Source organism: Myzus persicae, unplaced genomic scaffold, assembly GCF_001856785.1.
Source record: "Myzus persicae strain clone G006 unplaced genomic scaffold, MPER_G0061.0, whole genome shotgun sequence".
NCBI classification, from domain to species: Eukaryota; Metazoa; Arthropoda; class Insecta; order Hemiptera; family Aphididae; genus Myzus; species Myzus persicae.
In genome coordinates, this window is record NW_019104048.1 from 108,698 (window position 1) to 123,134 (window position 14,437).

General features: G+C 33.0%; 1 protein-coding gene across 3 annotated transcripts in view; it reads right to left on the bottom strand.

The window, feature by feature from the left end:
* Positions 1 to 14,437, bottom strand: part of LOC111038060 (fibrillin-2-like) — a 38,662-nt gene that overhangs the window by 15,228 nt on the left and 8,997 nt on the right. For 2 of the 3 annotated variants that reach the window (XM_022320982.1, XM_022320984.1), the window contains exons 2-27: positions 12,935 to 13,017; positions 11,284 to 11,913; positions 11,019 to 11,114; positions 8,395 to 8,589; positions 7,593 to 7,847; positions 7,291 to 7,446; positions 6,164 to 6,352; positions 5,921 to 6,043; positions 5,688 to 5,810; positions 5,364 to 5,615; positions 5,131 to 5,256; positions 4,823 to 5,038; positions 4,546 to 4,745; positions 4,264 to 4,444; positions 3,994 to 4,166; positions 3,800 to 3,935; positions 3,517 to 3,728; positions 3,307 to 3,457; positions 3,095 to 3,220; positions 2,891 to 3,016; positions 2,687 to 2,812; positions 2,378 to 2,459; positions 2,153 to 2,319; positions 1,883 to 2,073; positions 984 to 1,118; positions 437 to 614 (exon numbers count right to left, since the gene is read on the bottom strand). In XM_022320982.1, the coding sequence (XP_022176674.1) occupies positions 437 to 614; positions 984 to 1,118; positions 1,883 to 2,073; positions 2,153 to 2,319; positions 2,378 to 2,459; positions 2,687 to 2,812; positions 2,891 to 3,016; positions 3,095 to 3,220; positions 3,307 to 3,457; positions 3,517 to 3,728; positions 3,800 to 3,935; positions 3,994 to 4,166; positions 4,264 to 4,444; positions 4,546 to 4,745; positions 4,823 to 5,038; positions 5,131 to 5,256; positions 5,364 to 5,615; positions 5,688 to 5,810; positions 5,921 to 6,043; positions 6,164 to 6,352; positions 7,291 to 7,446; positions 7,593 to 7,847; positions 8,395 to 8,589; positions 11,019 to 11,114; positions 11,284 to 11,913; positions 12,935 to 13,017 (4,628 nt within the window). Of the gene's footprint in view, positions 1 to 436; positions 615 to 983; positions 1,119 to 1,882; positions 2,074 to 2,152; positions 2,320 to 2,377; positions 2,460 to 2,686; positions 2,813 to 2,890; positions 3,017 to 3,094; positions 3,221 to 3,306; positions 3,458 to 3,516; positions 3,729 to 3,799; positions 3,936 to 3,993; positions 4,167 to 4,263; positions 4,445 to 4,545; positions 4,746 to 4,822; positions 5,039 to 5,130; positions 5,257 to 5,363; positions 5,616 to 5,687; positions 5,811 to 5,920; positions 6,044 to 6,147; positions 6,353 to 7,290; positions 7,447 to 7,592; positions 7,848 to 8,394; positions 8,590 to 11,018; positions 11,115 to 11,283; positions 11,914 to 12,934; positions 13,018 to 14,437 lie in introns of those variants that run through there. The other variant, XM_022320983.1, reaches the window with a different exon arrangement.

A 14,437-nucleotide genomic window follows, 5' to 3' on the forward strand; every position in this document is an offset into this window, starting at 1 on the left:
ATTGAATTGATGCATCAAGATATTACAATATTTGAATATTATACCTTTTTGATTTTCATTAAAAATGATAATATATAGAATTTCTAATGCAAATCACATGATTACAATTAATATATCAAACATAATAAATAATAATTAGGCAGCGATACTAGGGGAAAAAAACGACCAATTCTTATTGGAAGGTCCACACAAGCTCTTTCCAGGGATATTTATTGTCTGTATTATTAAGTATACTAATTACTAATGTATTTGATAAAATTTAGTAATTTCAAATGCTTAAATAATAACAAAAAATATGTTGACTGGTTTTTATAAACAATGTTATTCCTAAGTATTCAAATACTATGAAAGTATACTTCAACTACTAAATTATTAAAAGCAAATATTCTTAAAAAAAAATGTACTTAAGCATGCATATAGGTAATCAAGCTCTTACCATTGCAAGATCTTTCATTTTTGTCATCTGGATTAATAAATCCCATTTCACACTCGCATCTAAATGATCCGGGATAATTCAAACAGTGACCATTCTCACATAGAGTAGAATCTTCAGTACACTCATCAATGTCCGTACACGAGTATCCATCTCCACGGAAACCATCATCACATACACACTAAAGATGATCAAATAATTAATACCAATAATTACGAGTAGGTTGTGATGAATTTTATATGATACAATTTCTAATACAATTTTCAGCGACTTCTATTGTTTTTTTTTCCATAAATTAATGTTTTAGATTTTCTATATAACTATATTATGCATATGGTTTCGGACTTTTAATCTAGATTTATAAACTCTATAATTTATAAATTATAACTTTAGGCATAAATATTTTCTTAAAAATAGGCCAGAGTTTTGTGTACCTATTTAATATATTTTTCTTTTAATTCAACTATTAGATACTATAAATTAAAATTGCACCTATTGTAGTTTGAACAACAAATATTAAACTCAATATTGGTATACTTAAATATTATACCTTAAAAGAGCCTTCTTCATTTATGCATTGTGCATTTTGGTCACAACCTCCGTTATTAGTTAAACACTCGTTGATATCCATACAGTTGTATCCGTTGCCAGTAAATCCATCTTGACATCGGCAGCCATATGAACCCTTAGATAATACATAGTCATTATTAATTGTGAATGCATTAATTATAATATACTTGTTTTTTAATACTTTTAGTTTTTTTTAATCATCTAATTCACACAATGTCAAAAACCATTAAGTATACCATTGTTGTATCAAAGTCATATTATACTAATAATAATTTACTATTAGTAACAAAATGTATATATTTAGTCATTTCATAAACCCATTGCATAAGTAGTAAAATATTGATCAATTAAAGAGTCAAAAAAATATGTAAGTATTTATATGGTCTTAAAATAATATAAAATAATATTGTTTCAAGAGATTAAAGAAATTGAATAAAAGTTAGAGGTAAACCTGCACAAAAAAATTAATTAATTTAGATATACATCCCAATAAAATTATAACAGGCTTAAATATCTAAAATGCAAAAGAACAAATATTCTAGGAAAATTCATAATATGGGGGATTTTATAATCTGTACTTTATACAACAATTTCAATTTATTTCTCAAATTAATCAATAATAAATTCATCCAGGAATTATTTAAAAGTGGGGGGGGGGGAGGAGATAATTAATATGTATCAAAATAAATAAATTGATCATCAACTGACTATAAAAAAATCATCACAGAAGGGCAGGGCTAGATAAATAGTATATAGCTGCAAATAACGTAGGTTAAATAAAAATATTCATTAATAGTTTTATATCTAATAATTTATATTTTCTTTAAATCAAATAGTTTAGAATTAAGAAATTATTATAATAATTATTGTTTTCATTACCGGATTGTTCATACATGCTGCGTTTAAATCACACCTATGGGTACCCATTTCACATTCGTCTTCATCAGTACAAGCAGGTCCTGAGTCCAGTTTGGCTGAATATCCCTCTTCGCAACGACAAGTAAATGATCCGATGGTATTACTACAAACACCATTCCCACACACGTCCTTCTCGTTGCATTCATTAATGTCTATTAAATTACAATATTAAATGTTATTGTTTTTTAAAACAATCAGGTTTAAATGGTGTTATTGATCTTAAATGATTACCTATGCAAGATGAACCATCAGCTCCTTTGAGCAAACCTCCCGAACAAGAGCACAGAAAACTGCCAATTGTGTTGTTGCAGTGGCCACCGTTACAGATTCTAGGATTTTCTTCGCATTCGTTTATATCAGCACATGTTCGTTTATCAGCTAACAAATTAAATCCGGCCCTATACAATAAACAAGTTGTATCAAAAAACATAGAAGTTATTCTTATATGATACATACTTGCACGTGCACATGTAACTGCCTGGGACATTGACACATATAGAAGAGCATCCACCATTATTCACCTCACACTCATCAATATCTAAAAAATAGTATAAATACATAAAATATTGCGATGCGTAAAATAAAATGAAATATTGCTTAAGTATGATTATGACAATCAATCGTTTTAACAATATTACATTTAATATTATAATATAATCATTAATCAATAAATTAAAACAAATTATCAATAATCAATGTCAACATTTAGTAGGAATATTAAAACAAGACTTTCTAAATAGCTTTAAAAATTACTGTTTTTATTACCTTCACAATAAAACTTCTGATCCGTTTGCCTATAGCCATCATCACACACGCATTGGTAAGTTCCCATCATGTTTTCGCAAACGCCATTTGAACAGATTCCGCTCGTTCTTGAACACTCGTCGATATCTATAATAATTAACAATCCAAAATTAATGTTATTCTTTGGTGCCTGTTATTTAATTTAAGTGTTTACTTCGAACGTACCTTTACAACTTTGTTTGTCCGCAGAAAGTTCATGTCCAGGAGGGCATTCACATTTATAACTGCCTGGTGTGTTTTGACATGTACCACCGCGACATAGTCCTGGCGTTCTCTCACATTCATCGATATCTAAAAGTTTTATAGTTATAAACATTTTATTTTAATGAAATGAGGTGTTTCAAATAATTATTATTATTAGTCGATTACCCATGCAAACTTGCATCAATTGAGATGTTTCATAACCGTCTTTGCACTTGCACACAAAACTTCCAGGTATATTTTGACACTCTCCATCACCACAAACACCATGCATAATATTGCATTCATCAATATCTAAACAGACACATTTATAATTGTATAAGAGTTAAATGAAAAAAATTAAAACGATAATGTATAAAAGTTAAGATAAACTTTCATACCAACACAACGGATTCCAGATTCGTCCAAAGTGTATCCTTGACTACATTTACATGTAAAACCTCCCATGGTGTTCTTACACCGTCCGTTACTGCATATACCAGGAAACTCAATACATTCGTTAATATCTTTGCGATCAATAAAACCTGGTCCCTGTAGAGATTGAATGTATATATGTAATAAACAGAAAAGATAAATCAATATTTACTAACTTTTGGGCATAATTCATTAAAACCAGGAGTACCACGTCTAGGACAAGTTTCACTCCTACCAAGAGATCCTTCGATCCCTCCGCCCCAAGCTTTTCCTATAGTAGAGCAACAGCAAATACATTTTGGATAAATCCCGTCTAATGCGTTGACACCAGCACCGTGCTTAAAATCTGTGTAGCACTTTTCTTCTCGTACATCCAAACAAACAGTTCCTGTACAAAAAATAAACAGATATATATAAGCAGATTAAATGTTAATAATATGTTTATTTGAACTTCCTCACCAGTAGTGTCTAATGTCAAACCAGGAGGACACACACACGTAAATGATCCTTCTGTATTGACACATGTACCACCACCTCTACAAATCCCTGGGCTCAGTTCACATTCATTTATATCACGGCATATTTTACCTACAGACTAAAAAAATAACTTTATAAGATAAGTCAGCAAAAAAAGTATAACTAAAATACATTACCACGAATCCCTTATTGCAATCACCACCACAGTCTTCTGGCTTACAAGGTTCACATGGACTACCCCAAGCCAGCCCAATCGAGCAACAGCAATCCGATTTCAAAGTTAGTTGCACGAGATTGTTCTCACATCTGCCACCAGTCATACGGGTCCAACACGAACCACGACGATTATCTACACAGTGAGAAAAATAAGGAAATTGAAAATTGTACCATTTTTGTGATCCATATTTTTTCTTCCCAATTGTATTTTTTCATTTGTTTGATATTACCTAAACAAACTCGTCCTGTACTATCCAAAATGGTGCCTGGTGGACATTCGCACTCAAAAGAACCAACTGTGTTTATACATTGGCCCGCTACACAAGCATTAAGACCGAGTTCGTCACACTCATCTACATCCTGACATGCTTGACTTTCAGAGTTCAATACAGTTCCCACAGGACATGTACACTGAAATAAAATAGGTAGGTGTGTACATAATTGTTTTAAAGAAGTTATGGTCATGTTAATTAGTGTCAAGTTAAATTAGTACATAAATAATATAGGTATACCTGAAAACTTCCCGGTGTGTTGCGACACTGACCACCATTGCAAATTGTATCGTCCATGTCGCACTCGTTAATATCCTTACAAATCTTACCCGTGTCATCCACCTCGTAACCGGAATTGCATATACACCGATAGTTTCCTATTGTATTTTCACAAGCTCCGTTGGAGCACACTGCTGGGTTTTGAGCGCACTCGTTTATGTCTGAAGAAATAATTGTTATAGCCTATAGGTATAGTTATTCAAATCTCAGGGTACGGAAAAATGTGAAAAATACATACCATCGCCATTGTACGTCATCCCAGAACCCTGAGGACAGAGTCCTTTGAATTCCAAGCTATCAGGTGAAGGACATTTTGAGCACTGCGAACCCCATCCAGGTGTCTGCCCAAGCACGCCGTATGAACAGCAACAACTGGATTTCGTCATGGGTGTGGTTAGGGGTTGCAGACAAGAGCCCTGCTGAAAGTTGGCATAACAGAGATCGCGGAGTGTATCTAAACAGTAAACATAATTATGAATTATTAACCACAATGGTGCTTAACGGTTCGGGCATATAAATGACACATCGTTGTCATCGACCACATACCCAGACATGTACGACCATCGAGTCCCAAGTAAAACCCATCTTGACACTCACAACGGTAACTTCCAGCCGTATTTATGCACTTGCCGTTTTGACAAGGACCACCGGAATTTGAACACTCATCGATATCTAAAAATAAACAAACAAATTAATTTAAACTATTTGTTCATATGTCACATATTCCAGAAGATTTACATCATAGAACTCGAACTTCTGTGTGCAATTAACAATTATACCTATACAGTTCTGTCGGTCTGGTGTCAATATGTAGCCGGAGTCGCAGACACATTTGAACGATCCTTCAGTGTTTGCACATTTTCCATTTCTACAAAGACCCGGTCTTCTTTCACACTCGTTTATGTCCGTGCAAAACGTTCCGTCTGGGGAAACCGTATATCCCGGCTGGCACTCACATATGTAGGAACCTGGGGTATTTCGACACTTGCCGTTGAGGCAAATTTTTGGGTTTTCATAACACTCGTCGATGTCTGCAAATGAATTAAACGATGGTTTAATAATGTGGTAGTTATTAATAAGGTAAGTAGGATATTAAGTATTACCTATGCACGAGTGGCCGGTTTGTGACATAACGAATCCCGACTTGCAGCGGCATTGGAAAGACCCTTGTACATTCAAGCACTTTCCGTTCGCGCACATGCCGTTTTTTTCGCATTCGTTGTGATCTAAAAACCAACATTTACCGATTAGTGTAGAAACAAAAATTATTAAAACACTGGTCTTTGGTTAAGACCAGCCGTAGGCTTAATTAGTGATTATACTCTGGAAGCCGCACCTATACAACGTTTTCCGTCCGAGGCCAAGTCGTAACCAGGCGGACAAGAGCATATAAAACTTCCCGGCGTATTGTTACACTGCCCGTTGTTGCAGATCCCCTGTTGTGCGCATTCGTTGATGTCTGTGGCATGAAAATGAAACAGAAAACAAACGAAAAGTCCGTTGAAAATTTAACACTATCTCTGACGACATGCGTGCCCGTGCAGGCACAAGCGTATTATTTACACATAAGATGACTAGCCTTCACACACTTGTGACTCCTCGTGTCTGCTCTTTGTGAACCCGGCAAAACATTCGCATGCGTAACCATCGACCGTGTCGATGCACTTGCCACCGGTCCCACAAATCTCTGGTCTCAAACCGCATTCATCCACCAAGTTCAGCACCGTTTGATTAGCTTTGCCACCGAGACAAAGCTTTACGTATTCAGCTGAAAATCATAACAGTTTGTGACGTTAGCTACCATAATCGTGAGAAATATAATTTATAGATTAAATGGCATATTAAGAACAATATGAATGTTAATGCGTGTCGGCTAATATATATATATATATCAGCGTGTATCTTATTTATATCAAAATTAAAGGTCTTTACTCCCCTATAAGTTTCAACTCATCAATTTTTAATCACGAATCGACATAAAACGTATGTAAATAATACTATGATACTATGATAGAAATTGTATTTACTACAATAGGAATTAACGTTAGAATTCATAATTAAATAACAATAATGTATTTTGCGAGCTTCGTCTCGTATTAATAATTCGTTACAATATGTTATAGTGCAATATACCTATTCAATAGTTCTTATAAATGCGAAGCCTTCTAAAATATTATAAATAACTAATCGAGAATAAAATGCTACAATAGAAAAACAATTTTAAAAACTAAAAATGTAATTGATTTTAAAGAAGGCTGTGAATTGAATTCATTTCTGTCATGACGATTGACGAACCTACGCTTTTACGCAACAATAATGTTTTAAATAATCTAAAAAATTATATCTGATTAAGTAAGAATAACAACAATAGAATATCGATACTTAAAAAGTTTGTTCATTTATTTGTATTAATATTTTTGAATCGTATTTAAAAAGAAAACACTTTCAAAGTTTTGCAATTTTTCAATATTGTCATGCATAATATAAGAATATGGAAGTTGCACAACCCTAGTTGCTAAATGAACAGTATCAAGGAAATTCCTAATCGATGAAATTTAATAATATAATACACATTATATTATAGGTAAACCTTCAAACTTTATAAAGTATACTTAGTCCATTGTATTAGTATTAAGTTATAACAATAAATTATGTATTATTTTGACATAAACGTCACGTTAACCGATATAATATTGTTTAGTTTACCCATTCCTTGAAGAGGACAATGTTCACAACAATTTCCCCAGCCCTGTCCCATGTCTTTACCACAGCAACAGTCCTTCTTAGAGAGTTTCATCGGCAACGGATCCGAGCAGTCTTGATTCAATGTAAGTCTCGTATAACACTGACCCTGTTGAGTATCTATACGAAGAAATGTAAAACAAAACAAAAATTGACAAATAACTCACTATTTAAAATTTTTTTTTCCCGAGGCGTCCTTCCATAACATCATTAAGGTTAGATTAACCCGTAAAAGTATGAACTCGGAGAAAAAACAGTGAGCTTACCTATACATCCTTTTCGGTCAGTGGTGGGCACGAATCCTTGTTTACAGATACAATAATACGAACTGTCAGTGTTCACACAATAACCGTCTTGACAAATGTTCGGATCACCTCTTTTGCATTCGTTTTCATCATCACAAACGTTCGTTACTTGATTATGCACTCGACCCTCAGGACACACGCACTTGAAAGACCCCACGCTATTTACACACGCTCCACCTTTACAAATTCCCGGAATCGCCTCACACTCGTCAATGTCTGAAAATAAATCGAGAATAAAAAACTACGCTGTGTGTATTTTAAAATATGTTTCGTAGTAAGTAATTAAATTCCGACCAGTCAGTCAATTATAATATTATATTTATAATAAAGATGCTCTTATAAATAGTGTGCACTGTGTTGCAGGTACCTCTCTCAATTCGACAATTGTTTGTGTACTTAAGTGTTAATTAATTTTCAACTGAACAGTAAAATATCCTTAATCGAACATTATATTTAATTTGTTTTATTCATTTTTAACATTTTTAGATGCCTACCAATTAAAAATATCATAAGTAGCTTTGCTATTATGTTATATTATAATAAGGCAACTTGTAAACTCTAAAATTACATTTTATTATTTTTGTGAACAAATTTTCACCGGCAATGGACATCAATCAAGTTTCTATATTACAGATTTGTCCCAAATCCAAATAAATGACATATAGTTGATCATCATCCAAACATTATTTATGGAGAGCTTGCCGTAGGTACTTAAAACACATCTTAACGAGCATAAAGTCGTTTTTTTTTATAAATCACTTACCTATGCATTGGTTGGAGTGCAAGTTCTTGAGAAAACCTATATCACAATCGTAGCTCAGTGAACACTGTTCACACGGATGTCCCCACGCCAGGCCTATTGTTGCACAACATAACTGTTTGGTGCAAACAACACCCTCCAGTTGTCCTTGACACATATCGTTGATCACCCTGGTGTAGCACGGGCCGATTCGGTAATCTAAGAACGATAACGATGGTTAAATACATATCGATTGTGCACAATAACTATGGACATTTTATAATATAATATACAACAAAAACAATCTAATACGTACAATGTAGGTATATTGTACTATATATATACATTATACATGAATAGGTAAGTACATCGAAACTACACTACTACTATCGTATCAAAATATTGTGATATCGAAGTGATTTTCGCATAAAATATGAAAATTAAATTATTCTCTCAATCGAAGTCTATATTTACAAATTATATCGTGTCTACAAAATGCAAATAACTGGTGTATTGTACCTACTGACACTGTACGAGAAATGTTGTACTGAACACATAGCACTGTCTTATCGTCGAGTGTTTTTTCTGTTATTTACACATTATTGTTCGTCGGAACTCGTTTGCGTACATCACTTATTTTCGACCTAATAAACGGCGACTCGTTTGCGCACAAGAAAAACTTTATCTATAAAATAGTTTTTCCAAATTATACTATTATAGAACTCGTTATAGTTCACTGTTTTTATATTCTTTCATTCATTATTTTAACATTACACTTCAATATGTTTGCGGCTACGAGATCATCGGGTATACGAAACATAATACATATTATGCTATTATACTAATTATAATTTTAATTTAAATTAATTAGTATGTGGCCAGTTTTTGAATCCCGTAGATGGAAACATGATTTAATATTGATATGGGTAATATATACTTATATGACAGTCAGTTTTACATGAAATATTCTAATATTCATTTTAATATTACGAATTCAACTGAAAAGGGATTTAAGTTTAGCTAAAATCAAAAAAAAATGTTGTTATTATCCAACGCAGTTGAAAAACGTATTAGTCCTTTAGTCAGTTAGAATTTTTAGCAACATATTTTAAACCATTAATTTCACGAGAATATTATTACAAATTCGGTTTATAACAAATGCACATTTTATCAAGATTCAAGAAAATACCACCTTATTTGTTATCTCGTCTAAATGTCTAAATATCTTATGTCGGTAAAAATGATAAGGAAAATGTTCGCAATGTATAATAAGTATTTTAAGTAATTAATTTGCATTATAATACTCAAAATATTGATATATTTTATGTAACAGTTTAAAATTTTTAAATAGGTATTATTTTTTTTTAAATATTTTAGTTTTACGCGTATATTATTTTGATGTATCTATGTGATTGAAAAATATACTTCTTGACACTACTATTTATAGTTTATACTCACATAGGTAAAAGTACCGTACATTTGCATACAAATTATATTAGTTAAATGTGAATAATAACTAAAACTGAAAAAATTCTTCGGGAAATTTGAACACTATAAAATTATTGACACAGCAAAATTTTGCCCTACAGTTTTTATAATTTACCAGTTGGCCCGTGAGCAGTACTGCGTACAATTATAAAAAAAATCATTTATTGAAGAAGGGAATATTTTCTTCGTCCTACAGTTATTTTTGTTTAGCAAAAATGTGTTTGTTAAATGCGTATTCATTCACGGTTGCCAGTGTAGATCTTTCGTTACCTTTAAACGTAATTTTTAACGAAATAGGGCATTTTGACTATAATAGTAATTGAGTGATGTCAGAAACGGAAACAATAACGCATCTCTTGGTGTGCGGATTCTTAAATATGGAGCAGTATTCGTTGAGAAAAGAGATGTTGACATCAGCAATAATATATATAATATAAATATAAATTACAAATTTATTGGTACTATCCAACTTGTTTATCAATTTAAACTAGACTACATTAAAATAATCTAAATCACATGAAAATTGAAAATCGTAAAATAGTCAACGTAAAAAGTAAAAACACAAATAACATAATAAATTTTGAGTTGGATTATTGAAACATTTTCACTAACATTAAAGTAAACAACATTATAAATTGATTTTGTAGAACACGAATTTGCCATGATTCTTGTGGGTCGGAGAAAGAAAACAAAATATAACACACTGACATTTTTATCCCATAACTATAAGTATCTATAGTCCTTATTATTGACTACCATCTTATCCTCTCAATATTCTTATTTTTTGTAACATTGAGGTATTATAAAATTATATTTTCGTTGGTAGATTTTGTCTCATAAACGGCCGCATGGATTCACAATGTTATGTTTCCATCAAAACATCGTATATTCCGTTGAAACGGTTTTGCATTCAACAAAACATGTGTGGTGTACTGATGAACCTTTGTTACATAGTTTTACAGTATTATACTTTTCACACGCGTGAAACGCTAATTTGGAAAAAGTCCAGGGACACGTGTCCTAATCCTAAGAGTAATCCACCGGTTAAAATAGTCACACGTCGTGTCGCGAGTCGTGATTTTTATCCAGAGGGGCCATTAGGCAGGCGGACACGTACGCGTTTATTTCCTCGCCGATTTTATGAACAAATATTTACCTACCGGCTTCGCATCTGCGCCCAGCGTATCCGTACACGCACGCACACCGGTCGGGGCCGATGCACCGGCCGCCGTTTAAGCATCCGTCCCGACAGATTGCTGAAAACATAAAAACAAAATTTCGTGAAACGATTAGATAATATTATATAGGTACTATTATATTACATTATGGGCTTAAAGTTAATTAATAGGTAGTCTGACAGAATTCTGAGCTGAACGTATTGTGGGATAATATACTATTACTATCATGCGATCGGTTCACACTTACGGTCTCCGCAATTTTCACCGCTGTAACCCTGTCGGCACGCGCAAACCGATCCCTGACAAGTGCCGCCGTTCAGACACGGATACTTGCAATAATTCCGTGATGCCACTGCCAAAGAATTGACGGCAGTCGTAGTTGCTACTCTGCTACTTGAGGTACTGCTAACGCTGCCGACATTTCCAACACCTTTGCTAGCACTGTCACCCCTGTTAGCACTATCGCCTCTGCTAGTACTGTCACCTCTGCTAGCACTATCGCCTCTGCTAGTACTGTCAACTCTGCTAGCACTATCCACTCTGCTAGCACTGTCACCCCTGTTAGCACTATCACCTCTGCTAACATTATCGCTACTGTTACTTATGCCTCCACTGCCGTTTGTCCCACTGTCATTTCCACCGCTGCCGCTACTCCCACCACTTCCGCCGGAACTACCACTGTTGTTCGAACCGGTCGAAGGCGGTTTTCCGTATCGGTCCGGCGTAGACGACTGAGACGATCGTAACTGCTCGTCGTCCCTGTTGTAAGCATCTCTGAGGTCGTCGGGCAAACACGCCGACCTGACGGATCCTTCGTCGCAGAGACACATGTTGGGTTTGATACACCGACCCCCATTGCAGGGCCTATTGCACACGGCTGAAAACGAAATCAACAAAATTGAATCAGTGATTTATATTTATGTAATATGTGTGGACGATAAAGCGACTCACCACCATAGATGTTTTTATTACTGAATTTAAAATTTTTTTAAGTGTGTTTATTCAAACATATTTTCAAACTTTTAGATTTGTTACACCTACCAGCTACCACCATAAGGAGGGTCCTACAGTGATAACATTTTTTTTTTCAAAAGAGATAATTTTTTCAGTATAGGTATATAAATTATTATAAACTGAAATTCGAACAAGTAGTTTCTGAGTTATTAAGCTTTTATTATTATTAAGGAAAATAATCCATAATAACTGGCTTACAAAATATAAGGGCTACCCAAATTTTGAAATTATAGTTATGATTAATATTAACAAATAAACATTTTTTAAAGTGTAATCTGAGTACAATTTATGCTAGACCATCCATTTCATATTTCATGTTAAGCCATTGTTATGAAATATTATCTTTGGTGGGTAGTTACATAAAACTTAAAATCTCAACTATTAATAATTAATTTTTTCCAAAAACAAATTTCATATGTTAAAGGTAAGTACTCGTAATAATATTTCGTTTCGTTTCGGTTTTTGTCATCTTTTAAACAAAGTGATCGGACCGTGGCCTGACCTTAACACATATAGAGTTCGGCGCCGCTGAGACTCGTTATATAATACAGAAGATTACATTAGCATTTAGCAGTATTTGAGATAAAACAACGGAAACATTGTTATATTAGTCGATAACGTTCATTAAAAATACAACGTGTGTAAATGGTTTGAAAAAAATAAATAGTTTATATTATTTGATATGCATATTCTATATTATTTTAGATGTAAGTACTAACATGACAATGTGAATGGTCAGTTATTATTGTTCTTCTGTTAATGAATGCTATAAAATATTATGACCTCAGCGGTTTCGTGTTTATTAAAAAAGCACTTAACAGTAATTAATAAAACAGTATACACATATTAACACATAATATTAATATACTGTAATATATACTCACGGACAATACAAAGCCCCGTCGCGTGTTTCAATGACCAGCCTGGACAACAGTAGTTTCTGAACCGCGACCGACACACGTTTGGCCTGCAAACATTTTGAAAAATTGAAAAATCCAGCAACGCGTGTTTTGTAAGGGATTAAATACATCATTCACTGATCACAATATCATATTTTCATTTCAAAACAATTTAAAATTTTCAAAACAAAGTATGAAACGATTAGTGGTGATTATTCGACGGTCGTTTCTTTCATAATATCTAGTTGTATTGTTTTATATTTACTCAATTTCAGTATTTACTTTCAACTAACTTCGTATTTGTTTTAAAAGTTTTACTGACACATTTTTCCGTCAAATATCTCAACATTAATCAAAAATAATAACATATATATGCATTGCGTTTTAGTAATTATTTGTATTAATAATATACATAATAATAATAATAATAATACAATATAATAAAAACATTTTTATAAAATTACAGTTAATTTCGCGGGTACCTATAAATATATATGTATGACTACTTTGACTATACCTATGAGTATGTAGCTAATAAAATATTAACTCATCAATTGTCCCGCGTGCAACCTCGTTCGAGTTGTCGATGTTTGGATGGTTCAAATACCTAGATGATATTTTGTTGTTTATAGCTTTAACTGTTAGGTTATTTGTTGGTTTTTACCACGAGGGGAGGTATTGTTGGTTCGGGAAACGTGTATGTGTGCCTAAGAACCCGGTTGGTCACCTACCCGGTAACTAGTGACACCAGTCAATGCTGGCACTCAGAAGACAATTGTAACTGAAGAAAAACACTATGACCGATCGTATCCACCCAGAATCGTTTTTCACATCGTATACAGTGATATATATTTTTGGATTTTAATATAATACAATGAGTTACAATTTACAGTGACTCAATAAGAATAACGAGGAGCATTTAACACACGCATTATACTATATACAACAGAGCTACTTCTGCTGTTTTTTCTGTTAATATATATGAATCTTCGAGGAACGTCTTTCATGGTACCTATACTTTGGACTCATACAACTCTGGAGTAAAAATCCTTTGAAATCCCAAATCCCAATGTAGGTATTATTTTCTGTTATGGATTCGATTGCATTTTAAATCTCTTCTACCATCTACGATATCGTTCATTAATCTAATATACAATACGTTTATTATAAGTATTTTGTATCACTCTGCTGTAATATAACCATAATGGTAATCGTTACTTAAACTCGCGGTAATATTTTTATTTATTTGAATATTATTTTAAGAAAATCAAACATTTGCTTTCAAGAAAACACGATTTTTTCAACTCTAATCCACAACAAAATAAACTAAATAAAATCTATTATTTGTTTTTTGATTAGGTACTTTGTATATTTACATTAGGTATATGATTTTACATTTGAGTATTCCCATACGAATAAATATTATACTTATCCTGACTATATAAAGAAACGTCATCTCAAACAATATGCGAAGTATGTTTGTAATGT